Source organism: Bombina bombina, chromosome 8 (assembly GCF_027579735.1).
Source record: "Bombina bombina isolate aBomBom1 chromosome 8, aBomBom1.pri, whole genome shotgun sequence".
Classification (NCBI taxonomy): Eukaryota; Metazoa; Chordata; class Amphibia; order Anura; family Bombinatoridae; genus Bombina; species Bombina bombina.
The window spans coordinates 345,196,162-345,223,718 of NC_069506.1; the positions used below are offsets into that span (position 1 = coordinate 345,196,162).

Below are 27,557 nucleotides of genomic sequence, written 5' to 3' on the forward strand. Positions count from 1 at the left end.
TAAAATATTTTGTCTAGTACACTGTGTTATAAGATTTTAATATTTGCGGCTTTGGAGACAAAAAACAAAGCTTTATAACGTATCTCAGAAGCAGGCAACTAATTTGGGGCAATAATTTACACTTTTAAAAATAATAGCACCTTGCCACAGCTCTGCTGCGGCGCCTACCTGCTCCCTATGACCCGACAAACGAGCCTCCTAACAGCAGAGTGTCTATACCACCTGTTCTACCTATGCGCTCCAGACAGACACCGGAGTCACTTACTCCTCCGACTCCCAGAAAAGCACTGCACGGCTTGTCTCAGCGAGTGAATGAGTGCCCCGCCCATTGTGGGCGTAACCAACAAAACTCCCGGGCGGCTCTGTATATGTAATAAATGGAGTCGCCGGGACAAATGTTATCTACCATACATATTTAATAAAAGTGATCCGCAACACATGTGCCTTGTAACATTGGCAGCCAGTCCCCCAATAACACCCGGTCTGATAAACGACTCCAGAGCCCGGAGTAAACCGGAATACACTAGTGAAAATCTCCAGCGTCAGCCCAATCCTGAAGGGGTTAAGATTGTTAAAAAACACCCCAATGTACCTCATGCAGCCCCATAAACAGGCCCAACATTTAAGGTAGCCCTCTAGAACCGTGTAGCAAAGTACACAGACATAGGTGAAGATATGCAGTTTACTGAGGAAAATGACAGTCTTTTCTGAGGTACTAGGTGTCACAGAAAGTAATAGACTGCACATACCCCCATGCTGAGTAACAGCATGACTTGTCCCACACTGCTAGAGGTCCTACTCCTCCAGGAATCTGTGGGAACAAAACTGGGTCTTAGATAAAATTTGCTAAGACCATATTCAGCAGGGCAGCACACAGTCTGGGAGTCACAGAAACGATCATATTTGAATCTGTACAGCTCACCTTGCTTTGCCCTTGAGTAAAATAGTACACACCGGTACCATTTAAAAATAATAAACTCTTGATTGAAGAATCTAAACTAACACTTTACCTCTTCCTATCACTAACACAGGCAAAGAGAATTACTGGAGTGGGAGGGAAGGGAGGAGCTATATATACAGCTCTGCTGTGGTGCTCTTTGCCTCCTCCTGCTGACCAGGAGGCGTAATCCCATAAGGATGAAATCTGTGGACTCGTCATATCTTGTAAAAGAAATAAGCAAAATGACTTACATAGCTGTGCTTTCTGGAATAGTCTGATCCACCCTCCCCCTTTATCAGTGTTTAGCATCAAAAACACAGGATTTGTATTTCAACTGAGTTCACAGCAGCTTATTTAATTCTAGGCAGCCCCAGCAGATAATGAGTGTTAAAGTCATATCAATGGTGGATATATATGCAGCCATAAAAGGAATTGTGTGGGGGGAGTTAGAGCTGTACAATTCCCACACTTAAAATAAAGGGTTAATGGCGAGGCACTGCAGAATAAATTTGCAGGTAAAGTAATTAAAGTTCATATTATATTTTGTCTCTATCCCAACTTGTTTTATGTCCCATAAAGTCCTGCAAGGTGGGGCCTCCATGGGTCAGATTTGTTGTTCCCACAGATGCTCAATCGGATTGATATCTAGGGAGTTAGGAGGCCAAGGCAACATTTTAAACTTGACATGTTCCTCAAACCATTTCTGAACAATTTTTGCAGTGTGGCAGGGTGCATTATCCTGCTGAAAGAGGCCACTGCCATCAGGGAGCACCACTGCCATAATGAGGTGTATGTGGTCTGCAATCTCTAGGTAGGTGGTACGTGTCAAAGTAACATCCACATGAATGCCAGGACCCAAGGGTTCCCAGCAGAACATTGCCCAGAGCATAACACTGCCTCAGCCGGCCTGCTTTCTTCCTATAGTACATCCTGCTGCCATATGTTCCCCAGGTAAATTGCACAAAGGCAGCCAGCCATCCAGCTGATCTAAAAAAAACATAATTCTTCAGCCCAGGCTTCTTCCATTGCACCATGGTCCAGTTCTGACGCTCACGTCCCCATTGAAGGCACTTTTGGCAGTGGACAGGGGTCATCATAGACCATGCTGCCACAGACACAGCAAACTGCAATGCACTGTGTGTGCTGACACCTTTCTATAAAGCCAGCATTCATTATTTTTTAGCAATTTCAGCTACAGTAGCTCTTCTGTGTGATCAAACCAGATGGGCTAGCCTTCACTCCCCACGTGCATCAATGAGCCTTGGGCACCAATGACCCTGACAACGGTTTCCCGGTTGTCCTTTCATGCACCACTTTTGGTAGGTACTAACCACTGCATACTGGGAACACCCCTCAAGACTTGCTGTTTTGGAGATGCTCTGACCTAGTCGTCTAGCCATCACTATTTGGCCCTTGTCAAAGTCCCTCAGATCTTTTCATTTGCACATTTTCCTGTTTCGAACACATGACATTCAGGAGCCGACTGTTCATTTGATGCCTAATATATATCCCACCCCTTGACAGGTGCCATTGTGATGATATAATCAATATTATTAACTTCACCTATCAGTGGTTTAAATGTTGTGGCTGATCAGTGTATACAAAACGGTCATATTATGCAAACTCGGGCTAGAATATTCCATCAGTACAAATACTCTGCATTGTTGTGTACTGTTTTTCTGACACCATGCATGGTTTCTCAGTTTGTTCTTATATTACTATGTGTGACCTGAACAAAAGCACTACCTTCTTACCTGAACAAAAATTAGGAACTTTGGGTCCTTCTTTTGACGAGACTTGATCATCTCCAATGCGAATGGCTGGTTACTGCAGAAGGTAGCCACAGCCTGCTTCAGCTTCTCCTCCTCAGCACCACTAAACTGCAGGCACAGGGGATCAATGTTGTTGGTTTATAGAGATACAAAGACATGGAGCAACGATAAAGGGTGTGGGAGAATCACACTCACCCAGCTCAGAACATCATCTCCAATTCGGTCAATTACAGATGTTTCATACCGCTTCCGGGCTGCTTTCATGTGCTCATTTAAACCAACTGAGTATGAAAGTGGAAGGCAGAAAGCAAAGGAAAAATAAAAAAGACAAAACAATATGAGAATGAGGAAAAGGGGGCATTTTATAAAAAATAATATTTAGTTGCATTCTGCATTTTTATTTTTTTGCTCTCTTTATACTTTGAAAGTGGTAAAACTAGCTATCAACAGAGTCCCTTCAGTCTATCGTTTAATAATAAAAATAAGTTGTCCTTTAGTGTCAAAGAAAAGCAGTAGATACAGAAAAAGTTACAATTTAAAAACAACAAAAAACATGTTGTATATCCTAAGGTTAGGACTCTCCTTTTTCTTCAGAATTTTACTTTAAAGGGACTTAAACCAGGTTGAGATTTTGTGCATTTCCTAAAAGGGCTAATTAATTAAAAATAGTTTGCATAAAAAAATTGTTTAATAATTGCTGGCAAGTATTTTAAAAAGGAAATTTATGCTTACCTGATAAATTGATTTCTTCTACGATACGACGAGTCCACGGATTTCATCCTTACTTGTGGGATATTAAACTCCTGCTAACAGGAAGTGGCAAAGAGCACCACAGCATAGTATATATAGCTCCTCCCTTCCCTCCACCCCCAGTCATTCGACCAAAGGTTTAGGAAGAAAAAGGAAAATCTAAAATAAAGATAATCTGTCTTCAAAATGACAGAGTGGGCCGTGGACTCGTCATATCGTAAAAGAAGTACATTTATCAGGTAAGCATAAATTTCCTTTTCTTTTACAAGATATGACGAGTCCACAGATTTCATCCTTACTTATGGGATACAATACCAAAACTATAGGACAAGGATGAAAGGGAGGGACAAGACAGGAACCTAAACGGAAGGCACCACTGCTTGAAGAACATTTCTCCCAAAAACAGCCTCAGACGAGGCAAAAGTGTCAAATTTGGAAAAAGTGTGAAGAGACGGCCAAGTTGCAGCCTTGCAAATCTGTTCAACAGAAGCATAATTTTTAAATGCCCATGAGGAAGCCACAGCCCTAGTAGAATGAGCCGTAATTCTTTCAGGAGGCTGCTGTCCAGCAGTCTCATATGCCAGGCGGATGATACTCCACAGCCAAAAAGAAAGAGAGGTAGCCGTAGCTTTCTGACCCTTAGGCTTTCCAGAATAAACAATGAATAATGTAGATGATTGACGGAAATCCTTAGTCGCTTGCAAGTAAAAATTCAAGGCACGGACCACGTCCAGGTTATGTAACAGACGCTCCCCCTTCTTAGAAGGAGGATTAGGACACAAGGAAGGATCAACAATTTCCTGATTAATATTCTTATTTGAAACAACCTTAGGAAGAAATCCAGGTTTGGTACGCAAAACCACCTTATCAGAATGAAATATAAGATAAGGTGAATCATATTGTAACGCTGAAAGCTCAGAAATAGAAATAGCAAAAAAAAAAAATAAACTTTCCAAGATAATAATTTAATATCTATGGAATGCATGGGTTCAAACGGAACCCATTGAAGAACTCTAAGAACCAAATTCAAACTCCAGGGAGGAGTAATTGGTCTAAATACAGGCTTAATTCTAGTTAGAGCCTGACAAAAAGACTGAATATCTGGAACATCTGCCAAAAGTTTGTGAAGCAAAATTGACAAAGCAGAAATCTGTCCCTTTAAGGAAGTTGCTGATAACAATTTCTCCAATCCTTATTGGAGAAAAGACAGAATCCTGAGAATCCTAACTTTACTCCATGAGTAGCCCTTGGATTCACATCAATAAAGATATTTACGCCATATCATATGATAGATCTTTCTAGTGACAGGCTTACGTGCCTGTATCAAAGTATCGATGACCGAATCTGAAAATCCCCGCATAGATAAAATCAAGCATTCAATCTCCAAGCAGTCAGCTGCAGAGAATTTAGATTTGGATGTTGGAAAGGCCCTTGAATGAGAAGGTCCTGTCTTTGTCAAAGGAAGTTTCCACGGAGGCAGAGAGGACATGTCCACTAAATCCGCATACCAAATCCTGTGTGGCAGGTGCGATCAGGATTACCGAAGCTCTCTCCTGTTTGATCCTAGCAATCACGGTGAGGAAACGGAGGAAACACATAAGTTAGGCTAAACGACCAAGGCACTGCCAAGGCATCTATCAGTTCGGCCTGGGGATCCCTCGACCTGGATCCGTAACGTGGAAGCTTGACATTCTGTCGAGATGCCATCAGATCCAATTCCGGTCTGCCCCATTGGCGAATCAGTGAGGCAAACACCTCCGGGTGGAGTTCCCACTCCCCCGGATGAAAAGTCTGACGACTTAGAAAATATCCGCTTCACAGTTCTCTACTCCTGGGATGTAGATTGCCGATAACAAGAGTGGGCCTCCGCCCATCGGATTATCTTGGATACTTCTATCATCGCTAAGGAACTCCTTATTCCCCCATGATGATTGATATAAACCACAGTTGTGATATTGTCCGACTGAAATCTGATGAATTTGGCCGAAGCCAACTGAGGCCACGCCTGAAGCGCATTGAATATTGCTCTCAGTTCCAGAATATTGATTGGAAGTAGAGACTCCACCTGAGTCCAAACACCCTGAGCCTTCAGGGAATTCCAGACTGCACCCCAGTAGACTGGCGTCCGTTGTCACTATCACCCACAAGGGTCTGCGTAAACACGTCCCCTGGGACAGATGATCCGGCGACAACCACCAAAGAAGAGAGTCTCTGGTCTCTTGATCCAGATTTATCTGAGGAGATAAATTCACATAGTCCCCATTCCACTGTCCGAGCATGCACAGCTGCAGTGGTCTGAGATGAAAGCGAGCAAACGGAATGATGTCCATTGCCGCTACCATAAATCCAATTACCTCCATACACTGAGCCACTGATGGACGAGGAATGGACTGAAGTGCTCGGCAAGTATTTAGAATCTTTGATTTTCTGACCTCCGTCAGAAATATTTTCATGTCTACCGAGTCTATCAGAGTTCCCAAGAAGGGAACCCTTGTACGTGGAACTAGTGAACTTTTTTCTATGTTCACCTTCCAACCGTGAGTTCTCAGGAAGGACAACACTGTGTCCATGTGAGATTTTGTCAGATGAAAAGTTGACGCCTGAATCAAAATATCATCAAGATAAGGTGCCACTGCTTTGCCCCGTGGTCTGAGAACCGCCAGAAGGGACCCTAGATCCCTTGTGAAGATCCAGGGTGCTGTGGCCAACCCGAAGGGAAGAGCCACGAACTGAAAATGTTTGTCCAGGAAGGCAAACCTTAGGAACTGATGATGATCCTTGTGAATAGGAATATGAAGGTATGCATCCTTCAAATACACGGTAGTCATAAATTGACCATCCTGGATCATTGGTAAAATTGTTCGTATAGTCTCCATCTTGAACGATGGGACTCTGAGAAACTTGTTTAAACACTTGAGATCTAGAATGGGTCTGAAAGTTCCCTCTTTTTTGGGAACCGCAAAAAGATTTGAGTTAAATCCCTGCCCCTGTTCCAGTGTTGGAATGGGACAAATTACTCCCATGGTAGAGAGGTCTTTTACACAACGTAAGAACGCCTCTCTTTTTATCTGGTCTACAGACAATCATAAAAGATGAAATCTCCCTCTTGGGAGAAAATCCTTGAATTCCAGTTGATACCCGTGGGTCACGATTTCCAATGCCCAGGGGTCCTGAACATCTCTTGCCCAAGCCTGGGCAAAGAAAGAAAGTCTGCCCCCTACTAGATCCGGTCCCGGATCCGGGGCCGCCCCTTCATGCTGTCTTTGTAGCAGCAGCAGGCTTCTTGGACTGTTTACCTTTATTCCAAGCCTGGTTGAGTCTCCAGACGGACTTGGATTAAGCAAAATTCCCTTCCTGCTTTGTGGAGGACGAGGAAGCAGAGGGTATTCCTTTAGAATTTCGAAAGGAACGAAAATTATTTTGTTTACCCCTCATCTTAACAGACTTATCCTGAGGTAGGGCGTGGCCTTTACCTCCAGTAATGTCCGAAATTATTTCCTTCAATTCAGGCCCGAATAGGGTCTTACCCTTGAAAGGAATAGCTAAAAGCTTAGATTTTGATGACACATCATCAGACCACAATTTGAACCATAACGCTCTAGGCGCTAAAATGGCAAATCCTGCATTTTTCGCAGCTAATTTAGCAATTTGAAAAGCGGCATCTGTAATAAAAGAATTAGCTAGCTTGAGAGCCTTAATTCTATCCAAAATGTCCTCTAATGGGGTCTCAACCTTCAGAGACTCTTCTAGAGCATCAAACCAAAAAGCTGCTGCAGTAGTAACTGGAACAATGCAAGCTGTAGGTTGTAAAAGAAAACCCTGATGAATAAATAATTTCTTTAGAAGACCCTCTAACTTCTTATCCATAGGTTCTTTGAAAGCACAACTGTCCTCAATAGGTATAGTTATGGGATACATTTTCTTAAAATTAGGAGGAGGAGAGAACGGTATACCTGGTCTATCCCATTCCTTTTTTATAATTTACGAAATTCTTTTAGGGACCGGAAAAACATCAGTGTAAGTAGGTACCTCTAGATATTTGTCCATCTTACACAATTTCTCTGGTGGTATCACAATAGGGTCACAATCATCCAGAGTCGCTAAAACCTCCCGAAGTAACAGGAGGAGGTGTTCAAGCATAAATTTAAAGGACATGACGTCCGAATCTGTCTGAGGTAACATATTTCCTGAGTCTGAAAGTTCTCCCTCAGACAGCAATTCCCTGACCCCCAACTCGGAGCCCTGTGAGGGTTCGTTGGAAATGGCCAATAAAGCATCAGAGGATTCAGTTTTCACATTAATACCTGACCTACTGCGTTTACCCTGTAACAGTGGTAATTTAGATAATACCTCTGTAAGAGTAGTTGACATAACTGCAGCCATCTCCTGCAGAGTAAAAGAATTAGACGCACTAGAGGTACTGGGCATCGCTTGTGTGGGCGTTAAAGGTTGTGACACTTGGGGAGAATTGGATGGCATATCCTGATTCTCTTCAGACTGAGAATCATCCTTAGGCACGCTTTCTTCACCTAAAATATGCTTTTTACATTGTAAGGCCCTTTCAGTACAAGAGGTACACAAAGTAAGAGGGAGTTCCACAATGGTTTCTAAACACATAGAGCAATTAGTATACTCAATGTCAGACATATTGAACAAACTAGCAATAACCACAATAGTCGTTAAACACTTTATTTATTGATTTCAACAATTTTTCGAAAAATGTGTACTGCGCCTTTAAGAAATAAAAAGCGAACAATTTTTCCAAAACTGCCTAAAACGTTAAATAACGCAATACAATTAAATATACTTACTCAATTGGGCCAAAAATTATTGCACCCTAAGAGCAAAGGGTGAATTTAACTACTAAAAGACATTTATGGCAAAAAATATATTTTATTTGAAAAAATGACCCCTGCACCTCGCCACAGCTCTGCTGTGGCGCCTACCTGCCCCCAGGGTACTGCAAAATGACTCGACAATGATCCGGTGAACAGAACACAAGTTTAGGCCCAACCGGAGCTAATGCCTGCTGCCTTCTCAGTCAGAGTAAATTGCACGTCTGAGCGCGCGAAAATAGGCCCCGCCCATCATGGACGTCGTTCATATTAGTCTGTATCACCGCATGGGAAGCAGTTAGCAAACAAAGCCATGTGGTCCCCTTAAAAACACTACAGTAATATTGCAGCCATACTGATTATTTGTAATTAACCAAATAAAAAACGTTAAGCTGCCTCTCCCAGTGTCCCTTTTTTTATTGCTTTCAGCCCAGTACTATGTCAATTAAATAGGGATGCACCGAAATTTTGGCCGCAGAAATGTTTTGGCCGAAAATGGCATTATTGTTTATTTCGGTTTTCGTTCTTTTTGCTTTTTATTTTCGGTAAAATTATTGTGTAGCATATTTCAAATTTGATGCCATCCGAGAGCTGCTGTTTGGTTTCATTACTTGACTTACTGTTTTGCATATAATAATAGTTTTCTAGGACTATACTTTATTTGGATAATTGGTAAAAAAACAAAACTGTTAAATCTGATTCTGTTACACAGAACTAAATAAAGAATAATACTAGCATGCACTAAAATTTGGGCCGCCGAAAATGTGCAATTCCAATTTTCGGCCCAGAGAGGACCAAAATGGCTAAAATGTACAGCCCTCCCCTGTTCTATTGAGTTACTTGTCTATCCTTAGCATAAGGTGAGCAGCACAACACTGGCATGGTACACAGAGCACACACATAAGTACCATGACATAATGATATTTGAAACCAGCAGTGCCCTTTTTTTTAGAAGGAAACCAAAGTTCTAAATACAGTATTCAAAAGGGGATAAGTAACGTTTATAAACACTTGATATTATCAGACACAGTCCTAAGCACACACAGTGAATATGTATAAGTCTTATATACAGTGCTTATACATCAGCCTCTTGTGCGTAGACATTCTATTTGCTTGAGGCAAATATGCGTGCACACTATAAATGCATAATCTGACGGGTCAGTGTGAGACCCGAACCTGGAATTAGGCGGAGATACGATGAGAGACGATCAGGTGCAGCCACGCCCATCGCAAGGATAACTACACCCAAATACAAAACACAACATGTCCACCTCGTATTGTTGTCTGGCTATAACCACACTCTCCCTTGTAGAGCTCCACCAGTTTCACTGCAGATCATGCACATTTGTTGGAGCTTTCCTGCCTACAAGCTCTCTCAGTTACACACACTGTAGTTAAAAAAGAAAAAAAGTCATTTTCGGCCAGGGGCATCCTGAATTTTTTTGTATCGGTTTCAGTCCAGAATTTTCATTTTGGTGCATCCCTACAATTAAAGAAATAAACACAGGATTTTCAGTAATACCCTTGTGTACATGTTCACTGCTTACCCCTTCCCTTGCAGGGAATAATGTCAGCCAGTTCTGATATAACAAGTCTCCTCAGAAATAAAAGACTGAACATACCTCAATGCTGCTTGTAGCATGAAACCGGTCTCCACACTGAAGATTTCTCTTGTACTACCTTCAGAAGCTCTGTGGGAACCAACATGGATCTTAGTTACATCTGCTAATATCATTAACCTCAGGGCAGAAATCTTCTTCCATATCTCCCTGAGGAAAATAGTACTCACCGGTACCATTTAAAATAAAAAACTTCTTGATTGAAGAATCTAAAACTAACACCTCACTTTACCTCTTCCTATTACTAACACAGGCAAAGAGAATGACTGGGGGTGGAGGGAAGGGAGGAGCTATATATACAGCTCTGCTGTGGTGCTCTTTGCCACTTCCTGTTAGCAGGAGGTTAATATCCCACAAGTAAGGATGAAATCCGTGAACACGTCGTATCTTGTAGAAGAAATAATTTTCAAAAATAAGCAAAATGAATTACATAGCTAAGCTGCCTGGAGAAGTCAACTCCACCCCCCTTATCAGTGTTTAGACACAGGCATTGTATTTCAACTGGGTTCACAGCTTTAGGCAGCTCCAGCAGATAATCCCTATTCACTTTTGCATTCTACCAAAACAACAATAGATATGGTAATAGAAGGAAATGTGTGGGGGAGTAAGAGCTTTAGAATTCAGAAACTAAAAGGAAAGGGTTAATGGCAAGGCACTGCAGTATAAATTTGCAGGTAAAGTAATTAAAGTACATATTATAGTCTGTCTCTATCCAAACTTGTTTTATGTCCCTTTAAAGGAGCAGCCTAATGCAAACATTACAAGGAGGCCTATGTATCAAAGGTCTTGCGGACCTGATCCGACGCTCTCCGTATTCAGCATTGCACTAGCAGCTCACAAGAGCTGCTGGTGTAACGTTGCCCCCTGCAGACCCGCGGCCAATGGGCCGACAGCAGGGAGGTGTCAATCAACCTGATCGTACTCTATGGGGTTGAATTGTGGCGATTCCTGTCCGCCTGCTCAGAGACCGCTGCTTCATAACTGCTGTTTCTGGCGAGTCTGAAGACTCGCCAGAAACACGGGCCCACAAGCTCCATACAGAGCTTGATAAATGGGCCTCATTGTCTTTAATTTATTATAGCACATAATAACTGCATTAATGACTAGGGCCTAAGAGTCTTGCAGCTAACCAGTAGAACAAGATAGGAAATTGTCTGGCTCCTGATTGGTTACTCAGCCTCTTCCTGCTCAGGAGCTGCAAGACACGCAGCTTCCAAGCGGGACTTTACCTGTGCAGTTATCCCCTTGCATGGGCTAAAAACTTAATAAAATGCATAATGTCATGTGTCAATATTACCATGTTCAGGCTTGTATATAAAAATTACTGTTTATTGCCTGCAACACTAACAAGTTAAAACCCATACATGCTTTTATTTAGAAAAACAATTGTCTGTTACTGTGAGTTTAAATGGACATTAAACACTTTGAGATGGTAATATAAAATGATAAAGTAAATATATATATACAGTCTGCAATATAACTAATTATTTATTTTGTCCCCTTTCCCTGTAATTCCATTCTGAAATTGTGAGCATTTGCTGTAAGAAATGAAGTGCAGAACATTGTTATATTAAACACAGCCATTGGCTGCACACTTTAGAGACTTAGCTAGAACTGTCCCTAATTGGCCACAGCAGAGAAGGTAACATAAAATGCAATATGGCAGCTCCCATTGTTTTATAGACACTAAAACTTTACACTTATTTTGTCACTATTTAAATGAATGAAACATTTAAAAACCCATCTACTTGTTATTCTCAGACTTATGGAATCATGAGGAATATGACCATCCTAACAAGTTACTAATAAACTAATAAACTCTGACACAATGTTACTTTGTGATTAAATTAAATCATAACCTATTTACAAATGTATTGATTCTAAGAAAAAAAATAATCTGTGGATACATTTGAAAATAAGGTTTTTAAAAAGGAAAATAATTCTAGGCCTATTGCAATAGTAGTTTTTGTTTAATGTATGATCTGTGCTTCTGGTGTAAATAGAATGTATAAAAACAGAATTTATGCTTACCTGATAAATTACTTTCTCTTGCGGTGTATCCAGTCCACGGATTCATCCATTACTTGTGGGATATTCTCATTCCCTACAGGAAGTAGCAAAGAGAGCACACAGCAGAGCTGTCCATATAGCTCCCCCTCTAGCTCCACCCCCCAGTCATGCGACCAAAGGTTAGGAAGAAAAAGGAGAAACCATAGGGTGCAGTGGTGACTGTAGTTTAAACAAAAAATTTTTACCTGACTTAAATGCCAGGGCGGGTCGTGGACTGGATACACCGCAAGAGAAAGTAATTTATCAGGTAAGCATAAATTCTGTTTTCTCTTGTAAGGTGTATCCAGTCCACGGATTCATCTTTACTTGTGGGATACCAATACCAAAGCTTTAGGACACGGATGAAGGGAGGGAACAAGACAGGTACCTTAAACGGAAGGCACCACTGCTTGCAAAAACTTTCTCCCAAAAATAGCCTCCGAAGAAGCAAAAGTATCGAATTTGTAAAATTTGGCAAAAGTATGCAGTGAAGACCAAGTCGCTGCCTTACAAATCTGTTCAACAGAAGCCTCATTCTTGAAAGCCCATGTGGAAGCCACTGCTCTGGTAGAATGAGCAGTAATTGTTTCAGGAGGCTGCTGGCCAGCAGTCTCATAGGCCAAACGGATGATGCTTTTCAGCCAAAAGGAAAGAGAGGTAGCAGTCGCTTTCTGACCTCTCCTCTTACCAGAATAGATAACAAACAAGGAAGATGTTTGTCTGAAATCCTTAGTTGCTTGTAAATAGAACTTTAGAGCACAAACTACATCAAGATTGTGCAACAGACGTTCCTTCTTCGAAGAAGGATTGGGACACAGAGAAGGAACAACAATTTCCTGGTTAATATTCTTGTTAGAAACCACTTTAGGAAGAAAACCAGGTTTAGTACGCAAAACTACCTTATATGCATCTCTTCGAGCAGAAGAGATAGCTACCAAAAATAAAACTTTCCAAGATAACAACATAATATCTATGGAATGTAAAGGTTCAAACGGAACCCCTTGAAGAACTGAAAGAACTAGATTTAGACTCTGTTACGGTACCAACAGGATACCAAGGTTAATACCAGATGAATAATGTCCTGCATAGGGAATCAGCAATTCACAACCAAGCCAGTTTTCAGGTTTAAAACAGAATGACATTTATTAAAGGCTAGATGCCTAGTATTTATACAGGTTTGACCCCCCCCCCTAGATGGGGGTTGAAAGACTGTTGTACATTACATGGAGGGAACAAGCCCTTTGACATGATACAATAGAATTATATTACTTAAACACTTCAACCACAAGACACTCTTGGCCCTTCTTATCACTTAGGCGTTTTCTCTCTGGAGGTGATCAAACAATAGAATGCTTAGCACTAATTAAATTATAGCTGGAGCCAGCAACTTGTGTTTAGAAAATAGTTTCTTAAAGCTAAACACAGTTAACTCCTTCAGTCCTGACAGAAGGGTCTGTCACATAGCTCCCCCCTTGTGGAACACTCCGGCAGACCCGGCTTGACCCTTTTGCGGGTCAACCTGGGGATGACCGGACTAGGAGGTGGTAGGCATGTCAGTTTGCCAGGATAATCCATCTGTATTCCCGTTATGAGAGATAATTCCTGTCCATACAAACAAGGGTTCAACTTCCTCAGTGCCCAGACTAGGGCTAAACAGTCCTTCAAAATCCCATCAGCTTCTTTACGAGTTTTTTGTACCTGCTCTTTATAGGTATCCACAATCCCTTCATACTGACATAGGGTGCCCTTGAGTTGCTGCACCTCACTATGAGCCAGCGTCAGCTTCTCCTCAAGTGTCGCTAAGTTTGTCTTTAAGGTTTCATGTTCTACTCTCAAGCTGGTGTTTTCTGCAGTATGTCGGTGCAGCTTGTCTAGCAGAGATTCCTGTTCTAAACGTGCTTTTTCCTCTGCACTCCTCTTCTCTCCCGCTAGCACTGTTACGTTATTATTTATCGTGACCATTTTATCCTCTACGTGACTCTTCTCCTTCATCAGCGCATTGTAACGGGACTTCCACGTATCAATAGCGGATAGAGATTTACTGAGCTCAGCATCCTGGGGCTTAGCAGCAGGTGGGTCAGTCTCTGCTGCACGGATCTGGGCACGGGTAGTCACAGGGTTAACATCAGCGGGACCCATAGGAGCGTAGGCAGAAACAAGGGGGGTCAAGTTATTTCCAAGGAGAATATCAGCGGGTAAATCCTTCATGACCCCCACATTCACAGGTCTAGCGCCCACTCCCCAATCCAAATGTACCCTGGCAACAGGTAGGCGGAACACAGTGCCCCCTGCTACCCTCACAGCCACAGTGTCTCCTGTGTGCTGTTTCTCAGACACCAAGTTCTTTCGAAGCAAGGTCATGGTAGCACCAGTATCCCGTAGACCACTGACCTCCTTCCCATTCACTTTAACCAGTTGCCGGTTATTCCGGTGGGCAGCTTGCACAAGGTCTGCCTCATGTAGGATGCCCCAGCATTCTTGCGCCTCTACGTAGCGGGCCGCAGGCTGAGGGTTACGTGTGATTCCGCCGGCAGGTCTTCTCCAGGACTGTACTTGGTTCGCTGCATTTAGGGGACACTCTGGTCTTTTGTGCCCTAGTTGCTTACATCCAAAGCACCGAATCGGTTGTGAGTAGCCCCGCGAATTGAACCGGGTTATCTGAGGGTAGTTCGTGGCCGGAGGCTGTGTGGTATAGCAGTGTGCCGGGGTTTGGTAACTGGCAGCTGCTGGGGTGACTGGGGGTCTGTACTCCACTCTAGCAGGGGGCTTAGTGGTAGCAGTGTCCAGTTTGCGGGCATCTGTATACTCATCTGCCAAGCGAGCCGCTTCATGCAGGGTGGAGGGTTTACGGTCCCGAACCCACTCTCGAACTCCTGCGGGTAACTTGTCGAAGCAATGTTCCAACAGGAATAGCTGCAGCACCTTTTCCCCAGATACGGCTTGGCACCCCGCTATCCAGTGAGCTGCTGTGCGGTGCACCTTACATGCCCACTCAAGGTAGGAATCTCCAGCTACTTTAACAGTGTCTCTGAACCTCCTCCGGTATGCCTCCGGTGTAACCGCATACCTGGAGAGCAGAGCCTCTTTTACAGTATTATAATCCCCGACTTCCTCATCTGGAATGGCCCGAAAAGCCTCACTGGCCCGGCCGGATAATTTTCTGGATAATATCGTGACCCAGTCCTCTGCGGGTACCTTGTGTAGTGCACATTGCCTCTCAAAATCCGCAAGGTACCCATCAATCTCTCCTTCTGTTTCCAGGAAGTTTTTAAAAGCTGCAAAATTTACTTTTCCCTTTTCCCCTGGGTTTGCTGTGATTTGGGCTGCTGAAGCGCCGCTTTGGCGAAGTAGGTTGGCCTCCACAGCTGCTATGACCTGGTCGATAATTTCTGCAGATGGGTTGGGGCCATAATATGCCAGTCTTATTTTAACCGCCCGATCAAAGCTTGCTTCTTCAGGGGTTCTGTCTGATATGCTGGGCCCATTGGTTCCTTCTGTCCCTGGTACTCTCTCCATCTTAGTCAGTATTGTAATAATCCCCCTCTTCCTGAGGTTACTGGCTTGTGTAGTTGCTCTTCTGGGCGATAAGGTTCATTCCGTCGCTTGCCACCAATTGTTACGGTACCAACAGGATACCAAGGTTAATACCAGATGAACAATGTCCTGCATAGGGAATCAGCAATTCACAACCAAGCCAGTTTTCAGGTTTAAAACAGAATGACATTTATTAAAGGCTAGATGCCTAGTATTTATACAGGTTTGACCCCCCCCCCCCAGATGGGGGTTGAAAGACTGTTGTACATTACATGGAGGGAACAAGCCCTTTGACATGATACAATAGAATTATATTACTTAAACACTTCAACCACAAGACACTCTTGGCCCTTCTTATCACTTAGGCGTTTTCTCTCTGGAGGTGATCAAACAATAGAATGCTTAGCACTAATTAAATTATAGCTGGAGCCAGCAACTTGTGTTTAGAAAATAGTTTCTTAAAGCTAAACACAGTTAACTCCTTCAGTCCTGACAGAAGGGTCTGTCACAGACTCCATTGCGGAGCCACAGGTTTATAGACAGGCTTGATTCTGACTAAAGCCTGTGCAAACGCTTGAACGTTTGGTACCTCTGCCAGACGCTTGTGTAAAACGATAGACAGAGCAGATATCTGTCCCTTCAAAGAACTAGCCGCCAATCCTTTCTCCAATCCGTCTTGGAGAAAGGACAATATCCTGGGAATCCTAATCTTACTCCATGAGTAACCCTTGGATTCACACCAACCAAGATATTTACGCCATATCTTATGGTAGATTTTCCTGGTGACAGGCTTTCTAGCCTGAATCAAAGTATCTATAACTGACTCAGAGAAACCACGCTTTGATAGAATTAAGCGTTCAATCTCCAAGCAGTCAGACGTAGAGAAACTAGATTTGGATGCTTGAACGGACCCTGTATTAGAAGGTCCTGCCTCATTGGCAGTGTCCATGGTGGGACAGATGACATGTCCACTAGGTCTGCATACCAAGTCCTGCGTGGCCACGCAGGCGCTATCAAAATCACTGAAGCCTTCTCCTGCTTGATTCTGGCGATCAGACGAGGGAGAAGAGGAAACGGTAGGAAAACATAAGCCAGATTGAAGGACCAAGGCGCTGCTAGAGCATCTGTCAATGCCGCCTTGGGGTCCCGGGACCTGGATCCGTAGAGAGGAAGCTTTGTGTTCTAACGGGACGCCATCAGATCCAACTCTGGAGTACCCCATAGCTGAGTCAGCTGGGCAAATACCTCCGGGTGGAGTTCCCACTCCCCCGGGTGAAAAGTCTGATGACTCAGAAAATCCGCCTCCCAGTTGTCTACTCCTGGGATGTGAATCGCTGAGAGATGGCAGGAGTGGTCCTTCGCCCACCTGATTATTTTGGTTACTTCCTTCATCGCTAGGGAACTCTTTGTTCCCCCTTGATGATTGATATAAGCTACAGTCGTGATGTTGTACGACTGAAATCTGATGAATTTGGCCGCAGCTAGTTGAGGCCATGCCTGAAGCGCGTTGAATATCGCCCTCAGTTCCAGAATGTTTATCGGGAGAAGAGATTCCTCCCGAGACCATAAGCCTTGAGCTTTCAGGGAGTCCCAGACTGCACCTCAGCCTAACAGACTGGCGTCGGTTGTTACAATGATCCACTCTGGTCTGCGGAAACATATTCCCTGAGACAGGTGATCCTGAGACAACCACCAGAGAAGAGAAACTCTGGTTTCCTGGTCCAACTGTATTTGAGGAGACAAATCTGCATAATCCCCATTCCACTGACTGAGCATGCATAGTTGCAGTGCTCTGAGATGTATCCGAGCGAAGGACTATGTCCATTGCCGCTACAATTAATCTGATTGCCTCCATGCACTGAGCTACAGATGGCCGAGGAATGGAATGAAGAACTCGGCAAGTAGTTAAAAGTTTCAACTTTCTGACCTCCGTCAGAAATATTTTCATTTCTACCGAATCTATTAGTGTTCCTAGGAAGGGAACCCTTGTGAGTGGGGACAGAGAACTCTTTTTGATGTTCACCTTCCACCCGTGAGACCTTAGAAAGGCCAATACAATCTCTGTGTGAGCCTTGGCTCTGTGAAAGGACGGCACCTGAATTAAGATGTCGTCCAAATAAGGCGCCACTGCTATGCCCCGCGGTCTTAGAACCGCCAGAAGGGACCCTAGCACCTTTGTGAAAATTCTGGGAGCAGTGGCTAAACCGAATGGAAGAGCCACAAACTGGTAATGCTTGTCTAGGAAAGCGAACCTGAGGAACTGATGATGATCTTTGTGGATAGGGATATGCAGGTACGCATCCTTTAGATCCACGGTAGTCATATATTGACCTTCCTGGATCATAGGTAATATTGTCCGAATGGTCTCCATCTTGAATGATGGGACTCTGAGGAATCTGTTTAGAATTTTTAGATCCAGGATTGGTCTGAAAGTTCCTTCTTTTTTGGGAACCACAAACAGGTTTGAGTAAAAACCCAGTCCTTGTTCTGCAATTGGAACTGGGTATATCACTCCCATCATATGTAGATCTTCTACATAGCGTAAGAACGCCTCTTTCTTTGTCTGGTCTGTAGACAGACGAGAAATGTGGAACCTTCCCCTTGGAGGGGAGTCCTTGAATTCTAGAAGATATCCCTGGGTAACAATCTCTAAAGTCCAGGGATCGTGAACATCTCTTGCCCAGGCCTGAGCGAAGAGAGAAAGTCTGCCCCCTACTAGATCCGGTCCCGGATCGGGGGCTACCCCTTCATGCTGTCTTGGTAGCAGCTGCAGGCTTTTTGGCCTGTTTACCCTTGTTCCAGCCCTGGTAAGGCTTCCAGGTTGCCTTGGGCTGTGAAGCGTTACCCTCTTGCTTTGCAGCTGTAGAGGCTGAAGCGGAACCGCTCCTGAAATTACGAAAGGAACGAAAATTAGCTTTGTTTTTAGCCTTAAAGGGCTTGTCCTGAGGGAGAGCATGGCCCGTTCCCCCGGTGATTTCTGAAATAATCTCAATTCTGGCCCGAAAAGGGTCTTTCCTTTGAAAGGGATATTTAATAATTTGGATTTTGACGACACATCGGCCGACCATGACTTGAGCCAAAGTGCTCTGCGCGCCATAATGGCGAAACCTGAATTTTTTGCCGCTAACTTAGCTAATTGCAAAGCGGCATCTGTGATAAAAGAATTAGCCAGCTTTAGAGCCTTAATTCTATCCATAATTTCGTCATATGAGGTCTCCGTCTGGAGCGACTCCTCCAGCGCCTCAAACCAGAAAGCCGCTGCAGTAGTTACAGGAATAATGCAGGAAATAGGTTGGAGAAGAAAACCTTGTTGAACAAAATTTTTTTTAAGTAAACCTAACTTTTTATCCATAGGATCTTTAAAAGCACAACTGTCTTCAATTGGTATGGTTGTGCGTTTAGCAAGTGAAGAAACAGCCCCCTCTACCTTAGGGACCGTCTGCCACGAGTCCCGCCTGGGGTCAGTTATGGGGAACATTTTCTTAAAAATAGGGGGGGGGGGGGGGGAAAAGGGACACCTGGTCTATCCCACTCCCTAGTAACAATATCCGCAACCCTCTTAGGGATCGGAAACGCATCAGTGTATACAGGGACCTCTAGGTACTTGTCCATTTTACACAACTTCTCTGGGACCACCATAGGGTCACAATCATCCAGAGTAGCTAATACCTCCCCGAGCAATACGCGGAGGTGTTCCAATTTAAATTTAAACGCTAATGAATCTGACTCTGCCTGATGAGAAACCTTTCCTGAATCGGAAATTTCTCCCTCAGACATCAAATCCCTCACCCCCACTTCAGAGCGTTGTGAGGGCACATCAGATAAGGCTACCAAAGCTTCAGACTGCTCATAATCTGTTCTTAAAACAGAGCTATCGCGCTTTGCAGGAAAAACTGGCAGTTTGGATAGAAAGGCCGCAAGGGAATTATCCATGACTGTCGCTGGTTGTTGCAATGTAATAGGGGCAGACGCACTAGAGGTACTAGGCATCGCTTGAACTGGTTGTGACACATGGGGAGAGGTAGACGGACTATCCTCATTACCTTCAGTCTGAGAATCATCTAGGGCCACACTTTTAAGTGCAACAATATGATCTTTAAAGTGTATAGACATATTAGTGCAATTGGGACACATTCTGAGAGGGGGTTCCACCATGGCTTCTAAACACATTGAACAAGGATTTTCCTTAGTGTGAGACATGTTTAACAGACTAGTAGCATACACAAGCAGGCTTGGAAAACACTTTAATCAAATAAAAAACACAATTTGAAAAAAACGTTACTGTGCCTTTAAGAAAACATAATTTATGCTTACCTGATAAATTTATTTCTCTTGTAAGGTGTATCCAGTCCACGGATCATCCATTACTTATGGGATATTCTCCTTCCCAACAGGAAGTTGCAAGAGGATCACCCACAGCAGAGCTGCTATATAGCTCCTCCCCTAACTGCCATATCCAGTCATTCGACCGAAACAAACAGAGAAAGGAGAAACCATAGGGTGCAGTGGTGACTGTAGTTTAATTAAATTTTAGACCTGCCTTAAAATGACAGGGCGGGCCGTGGACTGGATACACTACAAGAGAAATAAATTTATCAGGTAAGCATAAATTATTTTTTCTCTTGTTAAGTGTATCCAGTCCACGGATCATCCATTACTTATGGGATACCAATACCAAAGCTAAAGTACACGGATGATGGGAGGGACAAGGCAGGGATTAAGCGGAAGAAACCACTGCCTGAAGAACCTTTCTCCCAAAAACAGCCTCCGAAGAAGCAAAAGTATCAAATTTGTAAAATTTTGAAAAAGTGTGAAGCGAAGACCAAGTCGCGGCCTTGCAAATCTGTTCAACAGAGGCCTCATTTTTAAAGGCCCAGGTGGAAGCCACAGCTCTAGTAGAATGAGCTGTAATTCTTTCAGGGGGCTGCTGTCCAGCAGTCTCATAGGCTAGGCGTATAATACTCCGAAGCCAAAAGGAAAGGTTGCCGAAGCTTTTTGACCTCTCCTCTGTCCAGAATAAACGACAAACAGGGAAGATGTTTGACGAAAATCTTTAGTAGCTTGTAAGTAAAACTTCAAGGCACGGACTACGTCCAGATTATGTAAAAGACGTTCCTTCTTTGAAGAAGGATTAGGACACAATGATGGAACAACAATCTCTTGATTGATATTCTTGTTAGAAACCACCTTAGGTAAAAACCCAGGTTTGGTACGCAGAACTACCTTATCTGCATGAAAAATCAGATAAGGAGAATCACATTGTAAGGCAGATAGCTCAGAGACTCTCCGAGCCGAGTAAATAGCCATCAAAAACAGAACTTTCCAAGATAAAAGCTTAATATCAATGGAATGAAGGGGTTCAAACTGAATTCCTTGAAGAACTTTAAGAACCAAGTTTAAGCTCCATGGGGGAGCAACAGGTTTAAACACAGGCTTAATTCTAACCAAAGCCTGACAAAATGCCTGGACGTCTGGAACTTCTGCCAGACGCTTGTGCAAAAGAATAGACAGAGCAGAAATCTGTCCCTTTAAGGAACTAGCTGATAATCCTTTGTCCAAACCCTCTTGGAGAAAGGACAATATCCTAGGAATCCTAACCTTACTCCATGAGTAATTCTTGGATTCACACCAGTAAAGATATGTACGCCATATCTTGTGATAGATTTTCCTGGTAACAGGCTTTCGTGCCTGTATTAAGGTATCAATGACTGACTCGGAGAAGCCACGCTTTGATAGAATCAAGCGTTCAATCTCCATGCAGTCAGTCTCAGAGAAATTAGATTTGGATGATTGAAAGGACCTTGTATTAGAAGGTCCTGTCTTAGAGGCAGAGTCCATGGTGGAAAGGATGACATGTCCACTAGGTCTGCATACCAGGTCCTGCGTGGCCACGCAGGCACTATTAGAATCACAGATGCTCTCTCCTGTTTGATTTTGGCAATCAGTCGAGGGAGCAGAGGAAACGGTGGAAACACCTAAGCCAGGTTGAAGAACCAAGGCGCTGCTAGAGCATCTATCAGCGTCGCTTCTGGGTCCCTGGACCTGGATCCGTAACAAGGAAGCTTGGCGTTCTGGCGAGACGCCATGAGATCCAACTCTGGTTTGCCCCAACGATGAATCAACTGAGCAAACACCTCCGGATGAAGTTCCCACTCCCCCGGGTGAAAAGTCTGACGACTTAGAAAATCCGCCTCCCAGTTCTCCACGCCTGGGATATGGATTGCTGACAGGTGGCAAGAGTGAGTCTCTGCCCAGCGAATTATTTTTGAGACTTCTAACATCGCTAGGGAACTCCTGGTTCCCCCTTGATGGTTGATGTAAGCCACAGTCGTGACATTGTCCGACTGAAATCTGATGAACCTCAGTGTTGCTAACTGAGGCCAAGCCAGAAGAGCATTGAATATTGCTCTTAACTCCAGAATATTTATCGGAAGGAGTTTCTCCTCCTGAGTCCACGATCCCTGTGCCTTCAGGGAGTTCCAGACTGCACCCCAACCTAGAAGGCTGGCATCTGTTGTTACAATTGTCCAATCTGGCCTGCGAAAGGACATACCCTCGGACAGGTGGACCCGAGACAACCACCAGAGAAGAGAATCTCTGGTCTCTTGATCCAGATTTAGCAGAGGGGACAAATCTGTGTAATCCCCATTCCACTGACTTAGCATGCATAATTGCAGCGGTCTGAGATGTAGGCGCGCAAATGGCACTATGTCCATTGCCGCTACCATTAAGCCGATCACCTCCATACACTGAGCCACCGAAGGGCGCGGAATGGAATGAAGAATACGGCAAGCATTTAGAAGCTTTGATAACCTGGACTCCGTCAGGTAAATTTTCATCTCTACAGAATCTATAAGAGTCCCTAAGAAGGAGACTCTTGTGAGTGGGGATAGAGAACTCTTTTCCTCGTTCACTTTCGACCCGTGCGATCTCAGAAATGCCAGAACTATCTCTTGACGCCTGTATCAGGATGTCGTCTAGATACGGAGCCACCGCTATGCCTCGCGGTCTTAGAACCGCCAGAAGTGAGCCCAGAACCTTCATAAAGATTCTCGGGGCTGTAGCCAACCCGAAGGGAAGAGCTACAAATTGGTAATGCCTGTCTAGAAAGGCAAACCTTAGGAACCGATGATGATCTTTGTGAATCGGTATGTGAAGGTAGGCATCCTTTAAGTCCACTGTGGTCATGTACTGACCCTCTTGGATCATGGGTAGGATGGTCCGAATAGTTTCCATTTTGAAAGATGGAACTCTGAGGAATTTGTTTAAGACCAAAATTGGTCTGAAGGTTCCCTCTTTTTTGGGAACCACAAACAGATTTGAATAAAAACCCTGTCCTTGTTCCGTCTGCAGAACTGGATGGATCACTCCCATTACTAGGAGGTCTTGCACACAGCGTAGGAATTTGCAGATAACCTTGAAAGATGAAATCTCCCTTGTAGAGGGGAAGCTTTGAAGTCCAGAAGATATCCCTGAGATATGATCTCCAACGCCCAGGGATTCTGAACATCTCTTGCCCAAGCCTGGGCGAAGAGAAAAAGTCTGCCCCCTACTAGATCCGTCGCCGGATAGGGGGCCGTTCCTTCATGCTGTCTTAGAGGCAGCAGCAGGCTTTCTGGCCTGCTTGCCTTTGTTCCAGGACTGGTTAGGTTTCCAGGCCTGCTTAGATTGAGCAAGTGTTCCCTCTTGTAGCGGAGGAAGTTGATGCTGCACCTGCCTTGGAATTTCGAAAGGCACGAAAAACATAATTTATGTAAGAACTTACCTGATAAATTCATTTCTTTCATATTAGCAAGAGTCCATGAGCTAGTGACGTATGGGATATACATTCCTACCAGGAGGGGCAAAGTTTCCCAAACCTCAAAATGCCTATAAATACACCCCTCACCACACCCACAAATCAGTTTAACGAATAGCCAAGAAGTGGGGTGATAAAAAAAGTGCGAAAGCATATAAAATAAGGAATTGGAATAGTTGTGCTTTATACAAAAAAATCATAACCACCAAAAAGGGTGGGCCTCATGGACTCTTGCTAATATGAAAGAAATGAATTTATCAGGTAAGTTCTTACATAAATTATGTTTTCTTTCATGTAATTAGCAAGAGTCCATGAGCTAGTGACGTATGGGATAATGACTACCCAAGATGTGGATCTTTCCACGCAAGAGTCACTAGAGAGGGAGGGATAAAATAAAGACAGCCAATTCCTGCTGAAAATAATCCACACCCAAAATAAAGTTTAATGAAAACATAAGCAGAAGATTCAAACTGAAACCGCTGCCTGAAGTACTTTTCTACCAAAAACTGCTTCAGAAGAAGAAAACACATCAAAATGGTAGAATTTAGTAAAAGTATGCAAAGAGGACCAAGTTGCTGCTTTGCAAATCTGATCAACCGAAGCCTCATTCCTAAACGCCCAGGAAGTAGAAACTGACCTAGTAGAATGAGCTGTAATCCTTGGAGGCGGAGTTTTACCCGACTCGACATAAGCATGGTGAATTAAGGATTTCAACCAAGATGCCAAAGAAATGGCAGAAGCTTTCTGACCTTTTCTAGAACCGGAAAAGATGACAAATAAACTAGAAGTCTTTCGGAAAGACTTAGTAGCCTCAACATAATATTTCAAAGCTCTAACAACAACCAAAGAATGCAACGATTTCTCCTTAGAATTCTTAGGATTAGGACATAATGAAGGAACCACAATTTCTCTACTAATGTTGTTGGAATTCACAACCTTAGGTAAAAATTCAAAAGAAGTTCGCAACACCGCCTTATCCTGATGAAAAATCAGAAAAGGAGACTCACAAGAAAGAGCAGATAATTCAGAGACTCTTCTGGCAGAAGAGATGGCCAAAAGGAACAAAACTTTCCAAGAAAGTAATTTAATGTCCAATGAATGCATGGGTTCAAAAGGAGGAGCTTGAAGAGCCCTCAGAACCAAATTCAAACTCCAAGGAGGAGAAATTGACTTAATGAAAGGTTTTATACGAACCAAAGCTTGTACAAAACAATGAATATCAGGAAGATTAGCAATCTTTCTGTGAAAAAGAACAGAAAGAGCAGAGATTTGTCCTTTCAAGGAACTTGCGGACAAACCTTTATCTAAACCATCCTGAAGAAACTGTAAAATTCTCGGAATTCTAAAAGAATGCCAGGAAAAATGATGAGAAAGACACCAAGAAATATAAGTCTTCCAGATTTACGAGCCTGTAACATAGTATTAATCACAGAGTCAGAGAAACCTCTTTGATCAAGAATCAAGCGTTCAATCTCCATACCTTTAAATTTAAGGATTTGAGATCCTGATGGAAGAAAGGACCTTGCGACAGAAGGTCTGGTCTTAACGGAAGAGTCCACGGCTGGCAAGAGGCCATCCGGACAAGATCTGCATACCAAAACCTGTGAGGCCATGCTGGAGCTACCAGCAGAACAAACGAGCATTCCTTCAGAATCTTGGAGATTACTCTTGGAAGAAGAACTAGAGGCGGAAAGATATAGGCAGGATGATACTTCCAAGGAAGTGATAATGCATCCACTGCTTCTGCCTGAGGATCCCGGGATCTGGACAGATACCTGGGAAGTTTCTTGTTTAGATGAGAAGCCATCAGATCTATTTCTGGGAGTTCCCACATTTGAACAATCTGAAGAAATACCTCTGGGTGAAGAGACCATTCGCCCGGATGCAACGTTTGGCGACTGAGATAATCCGCTTCCCAATTGTCTATACCTGGGATATGAACCGCAGAGATTAGACAGGAGCTGGATTCCGCCCAAACCAGAATTCGAGATACTTCTTTCATAGCCAGAGGACTGTGAGTCCCTCCTTGATGATTGATGTATGCCACAGTTGTGACATTGTCTGTCTGAAAACAAATGAACGACTCTCTCTTCAGAAGAGGCCAAGACTGAAGAGCTCTGAAAATTGCACGGAGTTCCAAAATATTGATCGGTAATCTCACCTCCTGAGATTCCCAAACCCCTTGTGCCGTCAGAGACCCCCACACAGCTCCCCAACCTGTAAGACTTGCATCTGTTGAAATTATAGTCCAGGTCGGAAGAACAAAAGAAGCCCCCTGAATTAAACGATGGTGATCTGTCCACCACGTCAGAGAATGTCGGACAATCGGTTTTAAAGATATTAATTGAGATATCTTTGTGTAATACCTGCACCATTGGTTCAGCATACAGAGCTGAAGAGGTCGCATGTGAAAACGAGCAAAGGGGATCGCGTCCGATGCAGCAGTCATAAGACCTAGAATTTCCATGCATAAGGCTACCGAAGGGAATGATTGTGACTGAAGGTTTCGACAAGCTGAAATCAATTTTAGACGTCTCTTGTCTGTCAAAGATAGAGTCATGGACACTGAATCTATCTGGAAACCTAAAAAGGTTACCCTTGTCTGAGGAATCAATGAACTTTTTAGTGAATTGATCCTCCAACCATGATCTTGAAGAAACAACACAAGTCGATTCGTATGAGATTCTGCTAAATGTGAAGACTGAGCAAGTACCAAGATATTGTCCAAATAAGGAAATACCACAATACCCTGTTCTCTGATTACAGACAGAAGGGCACCGAGAATCTTTGTAAAAATTCTTGGAGCTGTAGCTAGGCCAAACGGCAGAGCCACAAACTGGTAATGCTTGTCCAGGAAAGAGAATCTCAGGAACTGATAGTGAGCTGGATGAATCGGAATATGCAGATATGCATCCTGTAAATCTATTGTAGACATATAATGCCCTTGCTGAACAAAAGGCAAGATAGTCCTTACAGTTACCATTTTGAATGTTGGTATCCTTACATAACGATTCAATATTTTTAGATCCAGAACTGGTCTGAAGGAATTCTCCTTCTTGGGTACAATGAAGAGATTCGAATAAAACCCCAGCCCCTGTTCCAAAACTGGAACTGGCATAATTACTCCAGCCAACTCTAGATCTGAAACACATATCAGAAATGCTTGAGCTTTCACTGGGTTTACTGGGACACAGGAAAGAAAAAATCTCTTTGCAGGAGGTCTTATCTTGAAACCAATTCTGTACCCTTCTGAAACAATGTTCTGAATCCAAAGATTGTGAACAGAATTGATCCAAATTTCTTTGAAAAAACGTAATCTGCCCCCTACCAGCTGAGCTGGAATGAGGGCCGCACCTTCATGTGGACTTAGAAGCTGGCTTTGCTTTTCTAGAAGGCTTGGATTTATTCCAGACTGGAGATGGTTTCCAAAATGAAACTGCTCCTGAGGATGAAGGATCAGGCTTTTGTTCTTTGTTGAAACGAAAGGGACGAAAACGATTATTAGCCCTGTTTTTACCTTTAGATTTTTTATCCTGTGGTAAAAAAGTTCCTTTCCCACCAGTAACAGTTGAGATAATAGAATCCAACTGAGAACCAAATAATTTATTACCCTGGAAAGAAAGGGAAAGTAGAGTCGATTTAGAAGACATATCAGCATTCCAAGTTTTAAGCCATAAAGCTCTTCTAGCTAAAATAGCTAGAGACATAAACCTGACATCAACTCTGATAATATCAAAAATGGCATCACAGATAAAATTATTAGCATGTTGAAGAAGAATAATAATATTATGAGAATCATGATCTGTTACTTGTTGCGCTAAAGTTTCCAACCAAAAAGTTGAAGCTGCAGCAACATCAGCCAATGATATAGCAGGTCTAAGAAGATTACCTGAACACAGATAAGCTTTTCTTAGAAAGGATTCAATTTTCCTATCTAAAGGATCCTTAAAGGAAGTACCATCTGCCGTAGGAATAGTAGTACGTTTAGCAAGGGTAGAAATAGCCCCATCAACTTTAGGGATTTTGTCCCAAAACTCTAATCTGTTGGACGGTACAGGATATAATTGCTTAAAACGTTTAGAAGGAGTAAATGAATTACCCAAATTATTCCATTCTCTGGAAATTACTTCAGAAATAGCACCAGGAACTGGAAAAACTTCTGGAATAACCACAGGAGATCTAAAGACCTTGTCTAAACGTTTAGATTTAGTATCAAGAGGACCAGAATCCTCAATTTCTAATGCAATTAGGACTTCTTTA

General features: G+C 43.2%; 1 protein-coding gene across 3 annotated transcripts in view; it reads right to left on the minus strand.

The window, feature by feature from the left end:
• Window positions 1-27,557, minus strand: part of ARHGEF12 (Rho guanine nucleotide exchange factor 12) — a 1,204,049-nt gene that overhangs the window by 265,201 nt on the left and 911,291 nt on the right. For all 3 annotated transcript variants that reach the window (XM_053691590.1, XM_053691589.1, XM_053691591.1), the window contains 2 exons: window positions 2,908-2,993; window positions 2,695-2,820 (listed from right to left, as the gene is read on the minus strand). In XM_053691590.1, coding sequence (XP_053547565.1) covers window positions 2,695-2,820; window positions 2,908-2,993 — 212 coding nt within the window. The remainder of the gene's footprint in view (window positions 1-2,694; window positions 2,821-2,907; window positions 2,994-27,557) is intronic.